The following is a 22,691-nucleotide window of genomic DNA, read 5'->3' on the forward strand; positions in this document are numbered from 1 at the left end:
GTATCATTTAACGAGGGAGTAACCTTCGCCCGTCTGGAATGCCGCGCCAGCAGGTTTCTGTAAGGCAGGTCCGCGCCTGGCGGCTCAGGTGCACCCAGCGAGATGCTGGTCCCTGCACAAACACACCACCTCTCTATTCATGGGGTGAGTCACTCTGCGCTTTTTCTGCAAAATTGTTTGGGCTATTGCTGGCTCTTTATTTTTCCATATACATTTTCCCAGCCACTTTGTCAAGTTATACATACTAGAAGATGTCAGAATTTTGCTTGGAGTTGCACTGCATGTACAGGTTAATTTGGGAGAAATTTACGACTTTGAAAATGAAATCTGACTATCCATGACCATGATGTAATTCACCATTTATTAGATTTCATCTGCCTCCGAAATAGACCAGAACCCAGTAATTCCTGCCACCTCCCATTACCCACCTGGTCCAAGCCACCAAGGTCTCTCCCCTGGTCACCACGGTCCCTCCCTACGGCCTCTGCCTGCCTCCACCACCCCCGCCTGCTTCCACACGGCAGCTAGAGGGAGTCTTTCTAAGACAGAAAGCAGGTCGTGGCACGGGTCCCACCTAAAATCGCCTTGGAGCACCAGTGATGCCACACGCCACATCTGGGGAAACGCTGGTTTAAATGAGTAAATGAGTGGGTGAGGGACAATATGGATGCTGACCCTACGCAAGACCCTGGAATGGAGACATTTAAGTGGGGGGTGGTCCCTTGGGAAACCAAAATAAGAAACGTGGCATTTAGCCTGAGCCGGAGCCCCCACCCCCACCGTGGAGGGATGAAACTTGGGAGATGGGGGACGGAAGACACGCGAGCCCCCAAAGGAACCAGAAACCAGAAGCTAAAAACGCGGGGCACCCAGCGTGGCGCCGGGCAGGCGGGGGCGACACCGGTGACTCAGGGGGCGGGGCGGGGCGGGGCTCCCAGGCGCAGGGCGCACGCGGCCCCGCCTGGACTGGGGTCCTGCGCGGCGGGAGCCGTGCGCACTCGGCGGTGTGGCGGGAGAAGCGCTTCCGGTGGTGAGGGAGGCGCCACCGAACAGGTCCTGCAAGTGGCGCTGGCGGCGGCCCGCGGGGAGCGGTGAGTCTCCGGTGGCGGCGCGGCCGCGATGGGTGGGAAAAGCGCAGGGAGCCGGCGGGAGGCGCGGGCTCGGGCGGGGATGCAGCGGTGCAGCCCGCGCGCCGACTGCAGGGACCCCCCCGGCTCAGGGACACAAGACCCCTAACCCTGCGGGACTGCCTGGCCATCTGCCTTCCGCCCGGGGCTCCTGCCATCTGCTGCCGACAGCCCCCCACTCCAGCAGCCTAGTTCCCTGGGCTCCCCAGATGGGAGGGGGTCCTCCGAGCGCGCGCACGCCCCCTGCCACGCTGTCCCTGCGGCAGCGACAACTCGCGGTGGGGAGGCCATCCAAGATGGCTGCTGTGGGACCGGCCACGCGCACGGTCGCTAGGTAACCAGGTGGCACCGACCCCTGCGCCCCTCGTGCTCCCTTGCTCCTCGTTCTTGGCTTCTCCAGGAGCATAGCGGGGTGCTGAGGTCAGAGGTGACCACCGGCCGCAGAGCGGGGCCCCGGGGTCAGAGGCGACCACGGGCCCCTGCCCTGGAACTCACAGTCCAGCTGGGAAGAGATGGGCAGTAATCTGGTGCCGGCCTTGCATGTCTGTGCTCTTCTGGTCTGTCCCTTCTGCACAGGCCTCTGACCCATCAGGATGGCAATAACCCCATTATCGCTACGTGTGCAGGGGATGGAGGTCCCTTCGCTTCCCATTCTTAAAGCTCTGTAGGTACCTGGGTTGCCTTCCTGATCAGATGAGAAAGCTGGGGCTCAGAGAGGCTGAGTGATCTGGCCAAGGTCACGCAGCTGGCCATGAGCAGAGCGAGCCTCTGAGTGTCAGTTACATGTTGCTTCCCCCGCCGAGTTGTCTGAAATCTCCACCCTCGAGCCCACAGCCTTTGTTAGCTGTGCCCCTGTGTGTTTCCTGGAAAAGCATTTGTCAGCCGTTGCAATGAACTGCTCACTTGCTTGCTTTATTCTCTCCTTGTGATCCGGGCCTGGGTTTGCCTTGCTCACCTCTCCATCCTCTGACCCAGCAGTGCCCTGCACCACAGGCACCTCCATGAGTATTTGTCAGGCATCTGGATGAGATCCCCCTACAGTGACTTCACGCCATGGGCCCCTGCCGTCTGGACCCAGGGCATCTTGTGGGTCATTTTCTCAGACGTCCCGCCTTCTCTCTGCGGCCTCAGCTACAGACTTTGACTTGGGTGCCCCTAGATTTCCTCCTCCTGTGTCCATCCTGTTCACGGAGCTTCTTCCGTGTCCCAGGCACCGGAATGGGTGAAAGGAGGTGTGCAGGCAAAGGAGGGGGCTCTGCAGCCTTTACGGTGCTGCACTCAGACTTGGGGTGTAAGATTAATAAGATGAGAGGGGACCCTGGGAGGGTGGGTGGAGGTCCACCAAGAAGTGCGGGGACCTCAAGCAGGTCCTCTCTCCGCTCAGGCCTGCAGGCGTCTGGCTTGCAAAAATGATGGTGTTTGGAGAGAAGGAGCCGGCAGCTCCCCCCCAGCCCTAAGATGTAATCGCTCTAAGGGTGCACTCGGGCTGGGCGGGCGCAGGCTTTGGGGCCCACGGGGCTTCAGGAAGGGACGGCGCCTGTGGTTCCAGTGAGGAACCTGCACATCCATGGGGGCTGGTAATCCAGCAGCGGGAGAACGTTTAGGATGCTCTTCACATTCTGGGAGTTTCCTGCTCCCAGGTGGACGGGAATAGGAAGGTGCCCACAGGCAGGGAGCATCCTTTCCGCATCCTCGATGTCTTCCAGGAAGCGGAGAGGACCACCTGAGCAGAGAGACCTCAGAGCGGGTGCAACTGCTCTGCTCTTGGGCGCCACGGAGTGCATGTGGCCTCCGCACCCTCTCACTCGGGCAGCATTCGATGCACTTAGTTGGAGTATAATCATGGGTAGAACCTTTCACCTGAGGTTAAAGGTGAAAAAAATCAGCAGCAGTGAGTCATTAAAGAAAAATACTGCCCGGCCAGCGTGGCCCAGGGGTTGAGCATCAACCTATGAACCAGGAGGTTGAGGTTCAATTCCCGGGCAGGGCACATGCCCAGGTTGTGGGCTCAATCCCCAGTGGGGGGCGTGCAGGAGGCAGCTGATCAATGATTCTCTCTCATCATTGATGTTTCTATCTCTCCCTCTCCCTTCCTCTCTGAAATCAAGAAAAAGAAATTTTTTTTAAACTGTGCAAGTTAGCCTAGAAAGTGAAAAATTAAATTAGAATACGTAACAAATCTACACCTAATCATAAGAAGTTCAAAGTTATTCAGTTTCTGGTTAACTACTATTAATTTGTGAAATCTTTTCACAGACAGATTACATAACCTGTGAGTTGATTCTTTCAAGTGGATAACATATTCAAGGGAACTTGTCTGAACTGTTACAGATTGGTAGTATTTTATCATTTTTACAGGCTGACACCACCATCTTGGTAGAAAGCAATAGAATTTTTTTGAATGAATAAGAACGTCACCCAGCCTAAGATATTGATTAAGAAACCCAAACCCCAACTGACCTTGAGGGTTGGCATGTGGACCAGGATCGTGTTGTCACCTGGGTGTTTTAACATTAACAGAAGGGAGGGGGTGGGGGCGGGGACAGGGGAGACAGGCGGAAGGCGGTACCCCCATGCCCTCCTGATTGGAGACAGGACCCACCTCCCACACAGCCCTCGGCCTGGACGGGAGGAGAGGGTGTGGCAGACAGCCCTGCGAGTGCAATGCCCTTTGAGGGAGTGATTCCTCACCCAGGTTCAGCCTTCCGGCACATCACCGGGCCTCCTGCCTGGCCACGCCCATAAGGAAGGAATGTGTGGACGACCAGTTCAAAGCCAAACCGCTAGCTCTGCTGTTCAGCTCCTGAGTGCGCGGCTGCCTTGGCAGACACGTCGTCTTGGGCCCCAAGGGTCAGGGGTGTGGAGCCGAGTCAGAGCGAACAGCACTGCCAGGCTGGCCATCTGGGCTGTGGACTTGGCTTCTCTGCGGAACTGCCGTTCCTTAAAGGGCTGGAGCAGGACCCAGCAGTCTAAGGACGCAGGGCAAGCCCAGTGCCGGGCGCAGGAGGGCGCGCAGTCCTGTGCCCCCCTGGCTGGCCCCATCCGGAGACCAGGGCAGCAGACTCCTTCTGAGCTCTTTCAAACCGCAGTTGTTTTAACCAGTTTCCAGGTTAATGCCTTCGTTGTCATTGTTAATCTTTAGCCAGGGTTAAAGGTCCTTGTTACCAAGTCCCTGATAAAGCACATTCCCTGCCAACTTATTTTCGGTGAAATTATGGAAAATTCTTTTTTCCAACAGTGAAACAGGTGCCTGGCAGGGAGCTAAAAGCTTGAAAGGAAGTTTCTCTTGAGGAAAAGTTATTGTCCTTGCACATTTCTGGTCGTCGTTTTGGCTCAGGCAGCAAAGCTCCATTCCATTCCTCCCCCACCCTCATCCCGGCCACGGCCACGGCATTTACGGGCTGGACTTCAGCCACTGGGACAGCAGCCTCCTGGCCTGGCCCTGGCTCGGTAGGGATGACCCTCCCTCTGCCTGCAGTTCACAGTTGATCCGGGGCCATAAAGCCTCTTGCACACTTCAGCTTGCCGCTCCCACCAGCTGTGAGCGAACTCTGATCCCCATCCTGCAGATGGGAAAACTGACTCAGCGCTGTGAAGTCTCTCTCGGTGACATGCCTAGACAGGAAGGGGCAGAATCAGGACAACATCCACACTGCTGTGGTCGAAGTCCAGTTCTGATCCCATGGGTGGTCAGGGAAGGCACCCAGGGCTGCGGGCCACAGGGCGGGGAGCCCTCAACGGGGCCCAGCAGCCAGCGGGAGTGGCCGTGGAGTCACCTGAATGTATATATTGCCCCACAGAGGGTAAGAATCTCCTGTAACGGGTAGGGCATGTGGTCATTACTTATCATTTTTATATTCTTTCGAACATAGTGTTTCCCAAACGTAACTAACCATTGGGTACCCCTGGTATACTTCTTCAAAGCCAGGTTCCCGGGCCCACCCAGCTCTGTTGAGCCGGGATTTCCGGGGAGATCTCTTTTGGTCACAGCCACCTCTCCAGGGAGCAGGGATTCTGGGGCCGACGGCTGAGGGTCACACTTGGGCACCGACGCGTACTTGAGCAAGTTAGCTAATCGCCCTGGTAGCCGAACTGTTATGAGGGTTAGAGGAGATGATATCAGGCAAGCTCTTAGAAAACGTGGTTCTTAGATGTTAGTGGATATTATTAGGCAGCGTCCTAACTGTGCTGATAAAGGCTCAGAGACCTGGAGTGTGGGCTGACCCCTGCCAGGTCGCAGAGGCCGCTCACAGAGTGGGTGGGGCTGTAATCCAAACCCAGGCCTGCTGCCCCCAGGGCACACCCTCCCCTCACCGCCCGCCCCGGTTCCAAGTTACAGGACAGACAGGGAGGTGCCCCTTGGAGCCAGGAACTCAAGGTCAGCTAAACAGCTGGTTCAGGAAACTTAGAAACTGAACAGGTCACGGATGACTAATGGAGCTGCCTGAGGGCTGCTGTGTCGTGGGGGGCGGTCCCTGCCCTTGCACGGCGGTGATGACTGTCACGTCTAACCTGTAAGGAAGGCACGGTGCCTCCCAGATGGTTCGTGAAGACTGGGATATAACTTTAAAAGTGACTGCTTGACTTAGAGGCCACTGTAGGTTAACTGCCCTCATCACACTCTTGTGTCTCAGGGGACAGGGAGGCCCCAGGAGAGAGGAGACGGACTGACAGAATGGCCAGTGGGTGGGCAGCCAGAGCAACACATTGATCCATTAAGTCCCCATCCTTTATGGGTGCTGTCCCTGCTGCCCACAACAGTTACAACAACATCAGAGACCACGGATCCCAGGTCCCCATCCAGGTGGAATAAGGACGAGAAAGTCTGCAAATGGCGACAGTTACCAAACTGACACAGACTGGAGGGCTAATGCTCCTGGGAGAATGGGCCCCTCATCTTGTTCCACGAGGGCTGCCACGAACCGTCAACTTGTAAAAAAAACCCGCTGATGCACCGTGAGAGGAGGGACGCCTGTATTTCCGCATCAAGGAGCCCTCCTCCCACCAGCCACTGCCCTCTAAGTCTCTGTTCTGGAGCCTCACAGCCGCTCCCGCTCCTCGCACCCCCTTCCATCGCTCCTTCAGACGTGAACACTGACCCTGCTGGAAATCAGGAAGCTGCCCGTGTGATGTGTACAGCACAACACTTTTCTGTTGACTCCTGCAGGTCCTCACCCACTGGTGACCGGCCAGTGGGCTCCTCTCGTCAGGGCTGGGGCCGGGAGGGGGGCTTCTCTCAGCCACCTGTGCTGTGCGGGGCCGACATCCTGCCTCTTTCACGGCTGCTCTGAATTTCCGAAGCTGATTCCTACCCCTGCAGAGCCTCAGGGAAATGTGGCAGAAAGATGCCCCCCCTCCACCCCACTGATAAAGTGAGCGACCTCATCCTGGAACACATTCTTGGGTGCCCTGTGCAGCCCATCCCGTGGGTAAGGGCACTGTCCCTGACCCTGGCCACGCCTGCTGTCCCCAGCATCCCACGAGGCTGTGTAACAGAATGACTCCCCGGTGGACCCCGGGAAGTTCCTCGTTGAGAAGCGCCTGTTGTAAAACTGGGAAGGAAGCCACAGGCCCCAGAATGGAACCACTTGGGCTAAGCCCACGACACCAAACCAGAACTTCATACCTGACCTAGTTGCCGTCTGGACCCTCCCCAGGGATGGAATCCTAACTGGTGGGTCTGGAATTTCCTGGTCAGCACCTATGAGGTCACGAGGTCATCTGCCCAGTCGCTCCCTTTCTAGCCCGCAGGGAAGACGAGTTCATCCTTCCTTTCCGATCCCCTCCCCCTGCTGCCCATAAGGCCTCCCACTTTGGACAGCTCCCAGGGCTCCTCTGCTTGCTAGAGGCTGCTGCCCTGTTCCCCAACCGTTCAATAGCCACCTAGGTCTTCATCTACTCAGGTCAGTGGTCATTTAACAACCGTCACCGTTCACTATCGTGAAATACTGTCAGGACCACAAGGTGCTTCAGGACACCTCTCTCATTTCAAACTTCCTGGGGGAGGGGGAGCAGCAGGTTGCCCGCCCTCGAGGCCTGGATGCTGGGCTCCTTCTGGGTAAACAGCCTGCAGGGAAACTATATCCCCCCCCACTGCCCCGGAGACTTCCCTCCTTCCCACCAGGACGACTGGGTCTCTCCCCTCCTTCCCACCAGGACGACTGGGTCTCTCCCCTCCGACTGACTCAGTCCCTCGGACTGTAGGACTGTAGAAACAACAAAGGCAGCTCAAAACGCAGCAGTATTTGATGCTGATTGCTTCTCCCAGAAGAAGGCTTTCAAACAGGAGGCCGTGCTACTACTGGTTTTATTTTTAACTTTTTCTATTTCCAGTTTCTCTAGAGTATTTCTGGGTTCCCCAAAATAAGGCATGGCGAAATACCACGGACTTATAAAAAGGCACATGTGGAAGTCATGGAAATTGGGTTGAGATTCGTGGACAAAGTTAGCTTTGGGTTTAGGTTATCTCTGCTACTAACAGCAGGATATTTGGGGAAGGAGGAACACACCCGCATCGTTACTTGATACGTTTCTGAAGTGTCTGGACCTGGTCAGGCTTCACTGGACTTGTCTCTCTGTCCCTCCCAGTCCACAACCATGTCTGGAGAACTCCCACCAAACATCAACATCCAAGAGCCTCGATGGGACCAAAGCACTTTTGTGGGACGAGCCAGTCATTTCTTCACGGTGACGGACCCCCGGAACCTCCTGCTAACCAACCAACAGCTGGAGGACGCCCGGAAAACCGTGAGTGCGCTTCGGGCGGAGTATGTTAATGGTCATCATGTTAGCCTGTTCCCTTTAAACCTTCACTTAGCAACTTTACGTGTGTGTGTGTGTGTGTGTGTGTGTGTTTGCAGTGGAATCCTTTTTATTAAAAAAAAAATAGAACTAGGAAGACATGTTTTATTCCCCATTGCTGACCCTTAACACGTATGTCCAGGAGTCATAGTGCCCCAAAATAAGTGCCCCAAAATAAGAGCCGTCCCTCCAACTCCCAGGTACCAGTCTGTGAAGTCCCCTTTCACAGTGCCCTGCCCTTCTCTGCATCTACAGCCACCCAGGCCTCCTTCTGCCTCCAGTGGGGACAGCTTCATACAACAGGCAGATTGCCCAGAATTAGGGAGGCTGGTTGCTTCTGAGATAAAGTATAATGAACATCTGCATAACCTTCAAGTGGGCCAGGCCTTCTAGGACTACATAACAATGAAAACCCTCAGGACAGCAGATAACACAGGTGCTGGATTAGCCTCAGTCTACAAAGCAGGGGTGGGGAATGTCTGGCCTGGGGGCGTATAAGGCTCAGGCCATGCCCAGGCATTAGGGGCGAGGTAATTAAATGTTTGACCAAATACAGCCGGCTAGTTTTTAAGTTGATAATTATGTATGGTCTGAGGATGATGTTATGAATACCCAAATGGCCCTTGGCAGAGAAATGGCCCAAGGATGATGTTATAAATACCCAAATTGTCCTTGGCAGAGAAAAGGCTCCCCGCCCTAGATAAAGTTTGCATACAGCTACCTAAGCCAGTGGTTCTCAACCTTCCTAATGCCGCGACCCTTTAATACAGTTCCTTGTTTGTTGTGGTGACCCCCAATTTCACTGTTACAAATTGAACATAATCAAAGCATAGTGATTAATCACAAAAACAATATGTAATTATATATGTGTTTTCTGATGGTCTTAGGCGACCCCTGTGAAAGGGTCGTTCGACCCCCAAAGGGGTCGCGACCCACAGGTTGAGAACCGCTGACCTAATCAATACTGACGCTGATGATAAAGGAGAGGGAAGGAGAGAAGACACTTCACGTTCTAATCTTTTACCTCGCGTTTATCTCAGCAGATGCGCTCATTTCTTTCCCCACGGTCTTAGAAGCGGGGATAGATTTATTTATGAGGGTATTTACTTCCTGGTCCTTTACGAATGGAAAAATGAAAAGCGATGACAGTGTCAGCGTAGGGGCCGATAGAATACGCTATTTCACAGTCCGCTTTAAGAGGATGATGGACTAGGTCCTGAGGCTGACGGAACAGAGAACCCCAGACTGAGTGGCTTAAAACAACAGGAACACATCCCCTCCCTGTGCCAGAGATGTGGCCTCTGAAACCAAGAGGAGGGCAGGCCTGTGCCCGTCTGAGGCTCCAGGGAGAGTCCTCCCTCCTCCCTCGAGCTTTCGGTGGCTCTGGGTGCCCCCTGGCTGGTGGCCACATGGCGAGACCTCCGCCTCTGGCAGCCACGGCCTTGTCTGTGCCACTGCACGTGGCTGTCCTGTGCGGGCCCCTCATCCTCACGAGTGGCGTCTGCAAGGGCCCTGTTTCCAAATGAAGTCACATCCTGGGGTTCCAGGTAGACGTGCTTTGCGGGGGAGGATTCCACCCAGGATGGATGGTACAGAGAATATCTGAAGATGCAGAGAAACGCTTACTAAATCTTACTGATAAGAAAGGTGGTTATAGAGCAGCAGGTCTAGTGTGACGCCTTTAAATAAACACGCGCATAGAGGTCTTAGGGAGGATGGACAGTGTGGTCACTAACTCATCACCAGGGTGCCGAGCAGGTGAAGGCTTCCATGGTTTAATCGCTGCAATGAGTTTCTGTATTCCCTAAATTTCTAGCAATGCATATGTGTTTCTCTGGTAAAGAGAAAAAAATAGTGAGCCTGCCTAGTCTAGGTTTTCAAACTATAGATATAAAAATGAACTAATGTTCTTGATTGCCACAGCTTTTGCCCAGTTGTCTAAAAAATATTTTAGAGTTTGCAGAGTTCAAAATACATGTTTAAATATGTCATTTAAAACAAAGAATATTTCAAAGTCGACTACTTCCCTATTATATCAGGTCTGTTTTGGTTTTTCCAAATGATAGATGATGTGAGATGTGTGGGTTGAAATGTTCCTGTGAAGTGTTACTGTCCTTCTGCTGGTGAAGTTTCACCGAGTCGGTAATGGACTTGTCGCTCCGTCCAGGAGGGAAGTGTAACCCTGAGCGCCTCCTCGCTGCCTGTCCCGAGACCGCGGGTGCGGCATTTGGAATGAGCAGCCGTGTGTTGTTTGTTGTTTCCTAGACAAGGAGTTGTCCCTCCAGGTCTCACTGAAAATGAACTGTGGAGAGCAAAGTACATCTATGACTCAGCTTTTCACCCCGACACCGGCGAGAAGATGGTTTTGATAGGACGAATGTCAGCACAGGTTCCCATGAACATGACCATCACGGGCTGTATGATGACATTTTACAGGTGAGTTGTGGCTCGGTGACAGTTCCCTTCGTATTGCAGCAGCTTCCAGTAGGTTTTGGTGTAAATGATGTTATTGAAATAAATGATTCCCTGCCGGGTCCCACTCTGTACAGATGCAGCTCCAGGCCTCTGCAGTGCCTTTTCCCTCTGCTGCATGGTATTCTCTCTGCTGCTCAAAGGGAGGCTGAGCTTTTCCCCTAAAGCTCAGACCCACAGGAAAATGCGGTGGAGGAGGAAAGTAAAGAGTGTCCATGCAGACCCTTTAATACAGTTCCTTTTCCTCCATTCATGTCGGTGCAGGTGTGGAGATGGAGGCGGAGGTGCAGGTGGGAGGGGTCAGGACCACTTAGCCTACAAACGGCTTCTTCTTCTCCCAGGAGAGAGCCTGACAGTGACCGAGCGCCCACTGTGCCAGGCTCTCCACACATGTCAGAGAAGGTGTGAGTTAGCGCCGTCTTTGCCACGACCCCCTGACCTCGGTGTCACCGTCTCTAACGAGTGAGGAAACTGAAAGGAGGGTTGATGAAGTCTGTCCAGCCACCAGGCCCTACGCCCGCCACCAGGCCTTACGCCCAGCCACCAGGCCCTACGCCCAGCCACCAGGCCCTACGCCCAGCATCCTCCCGTCACTGGGGCTCGAGTTTTCTGTCCCACAAACGGTGAGGCCGCAGGCAATGCTGGCGGCGTGACGCTCGCTCTGTTTCAGGACCACGCCGGCGGTGCTGTTCTGGCAGTGGATCAACCAGTCCTTCAATGCCGTGGTCAACTACACCAACAGGAGCGGAGACGCCCCCCTCACTGTCAGGTAAGGCCCTGCTGCCCCTCCCCGTGTCCACCCGATGGGGCGGTGACGCTCTCCCGATTAAAAAGTCTGTTATGGAAGATATTCTCATCAGTGGCCCTTTCCCTCCTGTTCTGTCAAGATATTTGTTCATCTGGCCTGATTCTCAGACGTTACTTGTGCCATTGGCGGCGCTGTAGGAAGACAGGTCCCCCTCACCCTCAGGCTCTGCTCCCCCAGAACACACGGCAGCTCAGGCTGGCCTGGCGTGAACCACACGCTGCACCCCGTCTACCCTGTGCGCGTGGACAGACTGCCGGCGCCAAAAGCAGCGGCGTCCATGGTGTGACTGACCTCTGCAGAGGTCAGGGGGCTTTTACACTTGATGGTCTTACACATCGGTCCTCGATGGAGCCAGAAAGGAAGGGAATGGGTTTGAGTTGTGCCCCCCTGAGGAAGTGTTAGACGGGCCAGAGGGATCCGTCAGGCAGAACTTTTAGCTTGGCTCCTCCCACACGCCAGTGTGTTGTCTTATCGCTCCAATTGCTTTGACAGTCTGCGTTCTTCTGTCATCGTGGGTAACCAGCAGTGACTGTCACAGCGCCTCGCATCCAGTCCGTGAGCTAAAACGTATTTCTAAACAGGACAGAACTGCTTGGGCTTAACTGTATTTCAGACATGAGACTTTTTGAAATCTTATACACTAAGATGCCATTTTAGGAAGAACAGCATTGCACGTCGGCTCTCAGCATGCGCATCCACATTTGGAAGTCATTTTATGTTAGTGTAGTGGATGTGCCGAGACATGTAGGCCGCTGTGCATCTCCCACACCTGCCGTGTCCTGCGTGCTCACGGGCCCCTTCTCCATCCGTGTCCGAGTTTGGGGTTGTGTCAGGTCCCTGTGAGGAATCGCACTCTTTGTGGGTTACTTGCCCTTTCTCCAGGTTACCCCACCTGCAGGTGATGCTGACGCTGTTTTCTGGACTCTCCGCTCTTATGCCCTTGCACAGTCCCCCATCATTTCCTTAAACAAAGGACCAGTTTCCCGACGGTCACCCGTTGTGTGTGCTGTTTTTTCTTCTCAGTGAGCTGGGAACGGCTTACGTGTCTGCGACAACTGGCGCCGTGGCGACCGCGCTAGGACTCAACGCACTGACCAAGGTGCGCGGATCTCTATTCCATGGGCAAGCTCGTAACTGCTTCTCACCACCTGACTCCCGGCACTCCACTGTTTCTCAAAATAGTTCAAGTCCTAAGACTTTCTTATTATGGTCATTCTCTTCGACTGCTTATTTTTTTTGTGTGTGTGTGTTTTTAAAAAATATTTTTATTGATTTCAGAGGAAGGGAGAGGGAGAGAGAGAGATAGAAACATCAATGATGAGAGAGAATCATTGACCGGCTGTCTCCTGCACACTCCCCACTGGGGATGGAGCCCACAACCCGGGCATATGTCCTTGACCAGAATCGAACCCGGGACCCTTCGGTCCTAAGGCCGACGCTCTATCCACTGAGTCAGACCAGCTTGGGTGCAACTGCATGTTTTAATTACAGCTTCCTTGGGCAGGGGTGTCCCCCACAGCCAAGACGCTGGTCTGTGCCTGACATAGTGCTAGGTTACGTGCTCACCCACCAGAACGGCCCACCAGCGGCTGAGCGGGCAGCGGGCCTCAGGCCACACCTCTGAAGAGGGGGCGAGCCGACACCTGACCCCAAGAGTTTGGGACTCAATGCCCCTCCACACTAAGCTGCCAAAATGTGTGAGAAGTCGCATACACCCCGCTAGAGATATACAAATACCGCTAGGTAACGGGTGGAGAAAGGACTCCTGGCCTGAGTTTCTATACACAGGACTCTGCATTTTCAGCAGTTTTCAGGAAGCAATAAGCATTGCCACCCAGGAATCCAGGAAAAGTGAGATCATGCTTTCGGATTTCTCCTCTGCAGCACGTGTCACCACTCATAGGACGCTTCGTGCCCTTTGCCGCCGTAGCTGCTGCGAATTGCATCAATATCCCACTGATGCGGCAAAGGTTAGTCATGGGCATTTCTAGAAATGGCTGTGCTTACAGTACAGACAGTCCTCGGATTACGTCGGACTCGACGTACGTCGTTTCGTGGTTACGTCGCCATCTCCCATTTATTCATAAAAAAAAAGTTCCGTCATTTCGATGTATGTACATATGTGCTTTATGTTTTTTATTATTTATTTACCACAAGTAAAGATCAGGTATTGTTATCTTTCTTTTAAATTTTTTTACTGTTTCACTTCATTGCTGCTGTGTATGTGCTCCCTGTGAGTGACGTAGGTGCTTATGTAGGTGGGTTCCCACTTACGGCGAAAATCGCATTACGTCGCCGTAGGAACGGATCTCCGACGTAACCCAAGGACCTACTGTAGTAATAAGATTCTTATAAGAATTCACTTCGTTGAAACTTTTAAAATTATTTTAACATTTACAGCTAGAATCGTATGAGATTGGGGATTTGTGTCAAAATAATCTGGAGTTGGAAGTGAGGATGGGTCCCCTGATGGACAGGCTTAGCCGCTGAGCTGCTAATTCCTGGGACAGGCTGAGTGCAGGAGCTAGAATACCCTTTCTGCTTCCGTATCACAGAGGCTAGAAGCACACCTCACACTGAGATCTAGTTGTGCCAGGCGGGGCAGAGCAGGTCTACACAAAGAAGTTTGTTCTCTCAACAGGTCCTTCTTTTCCCCCAGAATTTCCTTTTGGAATTTAAAATAATATTAATCTATATCTTTGGAAGGTTTTTGTTTTTTGTTTTTGTTTTTGTTTTTTACAATTTAGAGAAGAAAGAACAAGAAAAAACGTTTTGGAATGGATAATGAGGAACAGGGTAGGGGCAGGAGCTGTAAGGAACTGTCGCTTTGTCACTGACTTGTTACAAATACCCCTTAGCACCATCTGCTGGTGACTCCTGAGTCCTCCTCGGGTCCCTCAGCGCGGCCACGTGTCAAGGTCTACCTCTCATTTGGAAAGTCGCTCTAACTTGCACATCAGCATAAAAATCACCCTTACTCTTCAGTTAGCATAGTCACCCAGTGAGGCGTATTTTCGTTAAAATTGCGACTCCTTTTTTTATTACAAAGTTACTGTGTTATTTTACTTTTGTGCCTGTTGCACGAGGATTAAACCTTTTCATAGGATGTAAAAAGAGACTTGTTTGTGCCAAAATGACTCTTGGGTGGGTGACTGGATTACGTGGGGACTTGAACTTCGGCGGTTTCATGAAGCACCTGTGAACACCTGGCATGCGTTTTGCTCTGCAGGGAACTCAAAGTCGGCATTCCCGTCACCGACGAAAACGGGACCCGCTTGGGTGAGTCGGCACAGGCTGCACAACAAGCCATTGCACAAGTGGTCGTCTCCAGGATTCTCATGGCCGCGCCCGGCATGGGTGAGTATGACTGTCACCCACCCACCCACCCACACACCCATCCATCCACCCACCCATCCCCCATCCACTCCACAAACACAGATTGAACACATGTTTGTGCATCAGTGAACCAAACACATCCCTCCCCTGCCGTCGGCTCCTTCAAGGTGAGAAAACCTGAAGCTGAGGCTCAGGGCCACCCACAGGGCGTGTGCCTGGCTCAAGGCGGAGTCTTTATTCTCTGCTCCGCAGGGCTGCCCCACCCCCATCGGGGTGCATTTGTTTTATGGGTGCAGGAGGCAGACATTCCTGACGTTGGCACTGTTCATACTTAAAGTTAAATGTAAAGTTCTCCTCACGATTATAGAGCTTTCTGGCTGGAAAAGAGCGTTACATTCTTTTTCAAAATTCTAGAAAACGGGAACACTGATTTTCCCCCAATCCTAAAGTATCTGAAAGAATTATTGCAGATGGCTTCACTCTGCCGTGGGAAAAGGCTTAAAAGTGACATAAGCCTTTTGTCAACTTGTCGGGGGCAATGTGAGCTGAAAGTAGACACGAGCTAACGCGTTCCGCCGGTCTCCTTTCCTTGCAGCCATCCCCCCGTTCATCATGAACACCCTGGAGAAGAAGGCCTTTCTGAAGGTGAGTCCTTCCGTTTCCCATCCAGCCCTCACACGCACCGACTCTTCCTACCTAAACCCCGAGCCAAGCATTCGAAGGCCAGTGGCACTCGGGCACTTATGTAGATGAAAGATGGTTCCAGGAACATTTTATGTCCAATCTCAGATATTTGACAAAGCTCCCACGAAGGAAAACTGCTGCCACGCCTCTCACTGTCAGAAACGGAAAACGGATTTGGAGGCAGCGTCACGGAACAGTGAATTGCCCGGTTTATTTTTCTTTGGGGAGCATAACAATTCGTTAATCTATGCGCTGCCCTCATTTGACTGACACACCCAGGTTGTCACCTGGACACACCAACCCCGTGTGAGGAAAGGGTCCTGGTGGGACCAGGGACTGTGGGTTCCTCCTGGGGATGCGCCAAGGAATGAAGGGACCTAGAGAGCCACCATGACACTCATCGCACATCCCATGTCAACACCTGAGACTGCGAGATCCAGCGCTTCCTTCCCTGGCTGTCCTGAGGGGGGGTTCTGGGATCTGTCTCGTCTTGACCACCTCTCTCCCTTCCTCTCTAGTCCACTCCTCCCTCCCTCACGTTAACCTGTGCGATGTCCTCTTTCACCGGAGGAGTCTTCGGGGACCAGGGTACGCCTCGCACACGAGCTCTGGGGTCACCATCTCTAACCACTAGTGTTGCCTCTTAACTCGTTGGCTGATGTCATGACAACCAGTTCACAACTTGGTCGCAGCTATTTCTGTGGCCTTAGTTACGGGACCATCTACTCATCGCTCTTTATAGTGTGCATTTTGATACCACTTTTGCAAACTACAAATCTAACAGTACTTACTCTCCAGAAGACTGACCAACTCACTCGTTTCCATTTTTAAAAAGCGACAGGCAAAATGTCTGACGCCAGCCATAGCGTTAACCATACTGACAGAGAGAAGGCCAAGAGAGGGGAGACGCGGGGATGAGGGGGTGCTTGCGGGGCTTCTGCTCCGTCCCAGGCCCTGGCCTCGGTGGTTGATGAACGTTACCACGTGCGTTAGGAAGCGGGCAAGGACCCGAAGCTCGGTGGGTCGGGCGATGGAGCCAGCTGTTAGGGCAGCCCTGTGGGAGGAGCTGCCTGCCTCCCAGCCAGGAGGTGGATGGTAATAAACAACAGCGACCTGGACCCCCCAAGCACCATTCAGATCACATGTGCAAGGGGAGAACGAGAAGCCGTGGTCTCCACACGTACGTGTACTGACAGGTCGGGGGCGAGGGGGCCGCGGGAAGTCAGGACTAGCACGCGTGTTGCAGTGTCCCCCCGTTACACGAATCACAGTCCACCTGGACCTGTAACGGGGGCTCCTTCCAGTCCGTCGGCAGAAGAAATGGTCGCTAAGAGCCTGTATGGAAAGTCTTCAAAATAATGTCTTTCTCGTCACAGAGGTTCCCGTGGATGAGTGCGCCCATTCAGGTTGGACTGGTTGGCTTCTGGTGAGTAGAATCCCTTCGAGATCATTCATTTCTCTTTTCAAGACACGTGTGCAGCACATGGAAAGGGAGGAGAGGGAGGTGATGTGGGACCAGTTTAGAAAATGAGGACATCCCAGAACAGCTGGGACGTACGGTCCCGACAATGAGCCGGAAGTAAACTGTCTCTAGGGAAGCTTTCAACATTTGGGACTGTTGCATGATTCTTTCTTAAACTCCTGTTATCTCTGATTTTTTAAAAATTATTTTGGCAATCATTGGGGTAATAACATGATACAAACGGAACATGGTTTTTGAGGCTCAAAAGAGAGGAAGGGGATTGTTGGAAAAGTAAACTAGACAAAGAACCTGAGAAGTCGACTATTTCCCAGTGCGCTGATTTGCCTTTTTTTTTTTAGTTTGGTATTTGCTACGCCTCTGTGCTGTGCCCTCTTTCCTCAGAAAAGGTATGTGTTTGTTATTCTTTGGGACGATCATGCGTTTTCATCCGACAAACCAGACCCACCCTGAGTTACAAGTGTTACTTCACGTCACAGGGGCTATTGTTCCGTTTCACTGGTAGGAAAGTTGAGGCTCACACAGATGAAGGAAGCCAAGGTCTCTAAAAGGAACAGCTGGAGGCAGGAATCAGACGCACATCTGCTTAATTTCTAAACTCTCTCTACCTGCTCCCTCGCCACCTGAAAATGCTCCTTCTTTTGTAAGAGGTGAACTCCGGTGCAGATTGGCTTTTATGAAAATGTCAATGTGGCCCGTGCCATCCCGTCCGTGGGCACGTGCGTCTGTACAGACGCCTGGGAATGTCAGTCGCACCCCCGGGAACAGCAATTACACGCCCTTAGCTCCGGGGTCGGTATTTTGCTTCCCTTCTTCCTGCTTGTTTTCTGCCTTTGCAGTGGTTCTCAACCTTCTGGCCCTTTAAATACAGTTCCTCATGTTGTGACCCAACCATAAAATTATTTTCGTTGCTACTTCATAACTGTAATGTTGCTACTGTTATGAATCGTAATGTAAATATCTGATATGCAGGATGGTCTTAGGCGACCCCTGTGAAAGGGTCGTTCGACCGCCAAAGGGGTCGCGACCCACAGGTTGAGAACCGCTGCTTTAACCCTTTGAGTGCCGACCAATTTTCTAGAAACTATGCTAAAATTGCCAAGGCATTTTTGCTGATTTTACAGCAGTTTAGGAAAAAAATTATTACAATTAGGCAGATAAATGCCAGTGGTCAATTTTAGAACTACAAACATTCGGCATCGTAAGTAATCTGCACTTAGGTGCCATCTGTCAATAAAGAGTGAACTACTAGCATCTACTAGTGACACTGCAGGAGGAGCGCGGTAGCACTCCCGGCACTCTAGGTTAAAGCCTTCTCGTGCGCTTCTGTCCCAGGCTGCTGTGGGTGTGAGCACTGGATTGACAGGGCGTTAGTGGGGCTGCGTCTAGATCTAAGTCTCCCGCTGCCTCCTGACCTGGCACTGGGTGTGGAGCGGGTTCTGCTGTGTGGATGGGGTGTGAGGGCTGCCGGCCTCTGCCCTGGGGCTGTGCCTGCTGGGCCAGGTCCTGGCTCCAGGTCTGTCACGCCCTAGGCAGCCCTAGGCGTGCGGAGGAGGCTCTGGATGGGGCGCTGTTCCAGATGACCTTTCTCAGGTGCCTCCGCCGGACAGAGAACGCCACCATTCACCGGCCCATCCTCTGTCCGTGACCCGCCATTCTTAAGCAGAGAAGTCACCCGTGTGGAAGCCACGGCCCCCGGACAGAGCAGGACATCCCAGCCCACCTCGGCCCCTGTAACCACTGTCCTTTCTCCCTCCCCCAGTTCCATGTCCGTGACCAGCCTGGAGGCTGAGCTGCAAGCCAAGCTGCGAGAGAGCCACCCTGAGCTCCGCCGCGTGTACTTCAACAAGGGACTGTGAAGGGGGAGGACGCCCGCCCAGCCCCGCCCGCTCGGACCTGGTGCGCCAGCGAGGGAGGGAGGCCTCCGCCTGGCTTCTCCGGGCACAGACCTTCTCCACGACCCACGTCAGCCTGTAGAGTCGGCTCTCTGTCCAGCACGGCGCCGGGTGGGCCAGGCACCCCATCGCCCTCTCACACCTGAGTCAGGGGATAATGAACAGAAATGGCTTTCCTGTAGCTTTTATGGTAATTGTTTCCTCAAAGACAACAGTCCAGCCCTCACCTCGAGTTTTTAAAAGCGCTGCTAGGCACAGAGTAGATGCTCAAGAAATTGATTATCAGTCAGTGCAAAGGAAATCAGGTAAAATACTGAATTGTCCTCCCACTCTTGTTTCAGAGCAAGGCCATGGAGGCAGTGATTTGGAAAGCACACAGCTCTGATGCTAAACTATAAAACACAGCGCGTAGGGTAAACCCTGCGTCACGGAACGGACACGCGTGGCGCGGCGTCCTGCTCTCAGGAGCTGGGCACTCCCTGCTGCTGACGTCTCTGGTCGAACCTTAAATGCTTCTGTTTTACGTTCTTACGAAAACGTTATACCTGTTGGCTTGATATTCAATTACATCAAACACTCAGATAACTGCCATGCGCACACGTCAGTGTAGGCAGCGTGTCCGGTCCTGGTGCAGCGTGCCGGGACGTTCGGGTTCGCCTGGCAGATTTCAGGAGTGAGCGCAGGTCCAGCCCCTACGGGTCTTGTCTCGTCCTTGCTGATCTCATTGGCTTTCGGGAAGATTCGGACATCATGTGTGTGAATCGGTGGCTAAATGATTTTACTTGAAGGTTGTGTACTGCATCCGCCCTGATTGAAAATAAGGCTCCATGGACCACTGTTTACATCCCTGTAGTAGTTTCACATTTAATATAGTTCATGCAATAGAGACTGTGTTTCCGGTCTGTCCGTGTTCACAGGTGTAGGCAAGGCGGCGTGCCCTTGCGGGTATTGATTCCACTGTGATTCAGAGACGTGTAGGTAGAGAAACGTACAACAGTGCTGGCAGATCTCCTCCTGGCAATGAGACGGCTGAGTTCCCCATCCGGAAACAGGGTGGGCCTCGTGTGCGTTCCTCTTCTCCGAGGGGTGGATGGGCCACTCGGAGCCTCCCTTTATGCCTCCAAAATGTTCTCCATTTTTCCGTCTTAAACCCTTTGAAGCAAAAGAGGTTCCCACAACACATGCTGGCCTTGCGTGTGTTTTGTTGCCGTAGATGCTGCTCTTGAAGAAGTGGTCAAAGCCTGAAATTCAAGGCGGTCTCCCTGAGGTGCTTGCAGGGTGCTCCTACCGAGAGCCCAGCCCGGGAGGCCCTCCCACGCCCAGCTACCCCAGAATGCTCACCCCCTCACTGGGAGCCCCCGCAGCATCCTCACCTTTGCTGAAAAAGCAATGGCTGAGCAGAAGGTGAATAAACTGCCATTTTTAGGCGCCGTCATGAAAGGGATAGCAACTGTGGAGCTGTATCTACTTAACATGATCACAGGAGCTCCGGCTCCTGGCGCTTTTATTTCCTGTCAGCGTCACCGTGGTTTATAAAAAGGAACATCCCAGCGACCTGGAGGACCGCTCCCAGGAAGTGCAATGGCTGGGAAAGGCGCCGGACCCCAGGCGGGAGTGGCCGAGCGCGGGCGGCGGCTGTTCAGTGTTAGCGCAGTGTCTTGCCAGTGTGGGGATCAATGTACTGTTCCAGTTCAGCTGGATGAAATGTTAAATAAACTCAGAATGAAAGCAAATCCTCTCTTTTATTTGTACGTAAAGCATCTGCAGATGGTACCTTCCATTCAGACTTACTGCCTGGGGTGCCATCACTATCTCCCAGTGGAGAGATATTTCTGTTTTATGCCTTTAGCGGGAAATATATTTCTAGTTGTGGCCACCAGCCTTCCACCTTGCTGACCCCCACACTACGTGACTCCAGGCGTGTGAATGATGAGCCGGGACGGGCGATTCTGCTTACACGCAACTAGCACCATGGCACGCGGGCAGGAAAATCTGCTTCCGGGTCGGTTGTCAGATTCTGATGGGGAACTAGCATTTGCCATAGTTTACAGAGAAAATGCAAGCAACCCAAGACCGGGAGCCTCATTAACAGACTAAGGGATGATGAGAAAGCATTTCACCCCTCGCGTCTCTGCGTGTCTTGCTACTACAACCCTGTTCATCACGTCAGTCATTTAAAATATCCAAGCGCTCGGGTCTCAGGGTCAGAGCCGGACGGTCTGGGTTACTCACTTACATGCACTTGGGCTGCTGACCTTCGGTTCTGTTTGTTTGGAGAAAATTGGTGCCTCTACCTCATGGAGTCGTAGAGATGAACGAGAGAGTCCCTGCGCAGCGTTTGTGTATTGCCCGGCGTACGGCAAACGTCTAAATACGTGGTGCCCATCAGACATTGACTTGCTCTAGAGCAGCGGTTCTCAACCTGTGGGTCACGACCCCTTTGGCGGTCGAACGACCCTTTCACAGGGGTCGCCTAAGACCATCCTGCATATCAGATATTTACATTATGATTCATAACAGTAGCAACATTACAGTTATGAAGTAGCAACGACAATAATTTTATGGTTGGGTCACAACATGAGGAACTGTATTTAAAGGGCCAGAAGGTTGAGAACCACTGCTCTAGAGACACTGGACATGGTTCCAAGTGCTGGCTTGTCACCGTCAGGGTAAGACGCCAGAACCCTGGCAACCTCCCAGAGCTCACCCCAACCTCCTAAACATCAGATTGAAACGGATAGATGGAGATGCTTGGCTCCATCTTTCCAAATTGTCTGACAATTAAGGTTTTGCCTACGTGAGACGCAGGCCAGCTAAGCGCTCACGACGCAAGGCTGGGCCACAGGGGCTGCTCCAGGCCGCCCCCTGGAGGACCAGCGCGGAGCCGAGACCTCACTCCCAACCTGAGATGTTGGCAGCCCTGTCCAGAAATATCACCACTCGGAACCCGCTAACGAAAGGAGTTTTTCCTTTGTGTTTTCAGGGTTTCACTGAAAGCTGAAGAAAAATCAGCTTGCGTTTGGCGGTGCTGATGGACACAAGGCAGCGATTTTCAACCTTTTTCATCTCTCGGCGCACATAAACTAATTACTGAAGTTCTGTGGCCTGCCAAAAAAGGTTATATATTTTTGCCAATCTGAGAAAAAAATAGGTATAATTTTGATTCATTCACACTGGATGGCTATTGTGTTGGCTGTTGTCATTTTTTTATTTGACATTCTAAGGAAGAGAGGGCAGTGCCCCTGACTACACAGTCAGGTGTTACTGCACGTTTTAAAAATTTTGGGGCACACAGGCCGAAATCGCTGATACAAAATAACACTTAGACCCCGATACTCAAAGTGTGGTCCTCGACCAGCCGCCCCCAAACTTGTGAGAAGCGCGTGTCCTGGGGCCCCACCCCCAGGCCTGAGCCAGGAAGTTCTGGTTACACAGCCCATCCCTGGTGCTCCCAAGATCTGAGCTCATTTACCCCTCCCTTGCCAGGTTCCAAGAAAGCACGGTTCAACACTGACCCTCAGGGCCAGCACCACAAGCGGCGAGGGCACAGGCCTCTGTTTGCCCTGCCGCGCCCCCAGCACAGAGAGCAGCTGGCAGCAGCCCCGGTCCCTGTGGTCACTGGTTCAACCTGGGCTCTTTCTCGGAATCGGAACAAGTGTCCTCAGTTTCCAATGTCCCAACACGGACAAAATCAGTTTTGTGCCACGGAAGGGTCATCGCTAGGATGTGGAAGGACCACGGAATGTGGGCCTTTTCTGGGAACAGAGCTGGAATTGAGCATGACCCCTGGGAGTCTCAGGGGCGACGGCTGTGAGCAGCCAGTCACAGCCACTGCCCGGAGCCGGCCCTCTGTTCCTAGAACCGCTGCCACGAGGCGTCTGGGGCAGAGAGTCCATGACATCCCCCCTCGGAGAGAGAAGGCACTGAGCTCAGGTGAGTGGGCTGACTTGTGTCGGGCTGCACGGTGGCCCGGCCACCATCGGGGTCCACACCTGTCCAGCCCCAGGGCTTCCCACTGGACTCCCAGCCCCTCCAGCAGCAGGAATACCTACAACCAGCTCTGGTAGATCATTTCATGATGCAAAGTG

General features: G+C 53.1%; 1 protein-coding gene across 2 annotated transcripts; it reads left to right on the forward strand.

Annotated features, from left to right (window-relative positions):
- Positions 1 to 966: 966 nt before the first annotated feature.
- On the forward strand, positions 967 to 19,489 carry SFXN1 (sideroflexin 1). 2 transcript variants are annotated; one of them, XM_006097671.3, is made up of 11 exons: positions 967 to 1,091; positions 7,716 to 7,894; positions 10,194 to 10,364; positions 11,071 to 11,169; positions 12,232 to 12,307; positions 13,093 to 13,178; positions 14,438 to 14,565; positions 15,140 to 15,189; positions 16,605 to 16,654; positions 17,050 to 17,097; positions 18,471 to 19,489. In XM_006097671.3, the coding sequence occupies exons 2-11, from the start codon at positions 7,725 to 7,727 to the stop codon at positions 18,565 to 18,567; spliced, it is 975 nt and encodes a 324-aa protein (XP_006097733.1). In that variant the 5' UTR covers positions 967 to 1,091; positions 7,716 to 7,724; the 3' UTR covers positions 18,568 to 19,489. The 2 variants fall into 2 exon arrangements, with proteins under 2 accessions (XP_006097733.1, XP_023617199.1); XM_023761431.1 differs by lacking the exons at positions 967 to 1,091; positions 7,716 to 7,894 and adding an exon at positions 15,747 to 15,816 and having other exon boundaries at positions 10,173 to 10,364; positions 16,533 to 16,654.
- The last annotated feature ends 3,202 nt before the right edge of the window (positions 19,490 to 22,691 follow it).

Source organism: Myotis lucifugus, unplaced genomic scaffold (genome assembly GCF_000147115.1).
Source record: "Myotis lucifugus unplaced genomic scaffold, Myoluc2.0 scaffold_208, whole genome shotgun sequence".
NCBI classification, from domain to species: Eukaryota; Metazoa; Chordata; class Mammalia; order Chiroptera; family Vespertilionidae; genus Myotis; species Myotis lucifugus.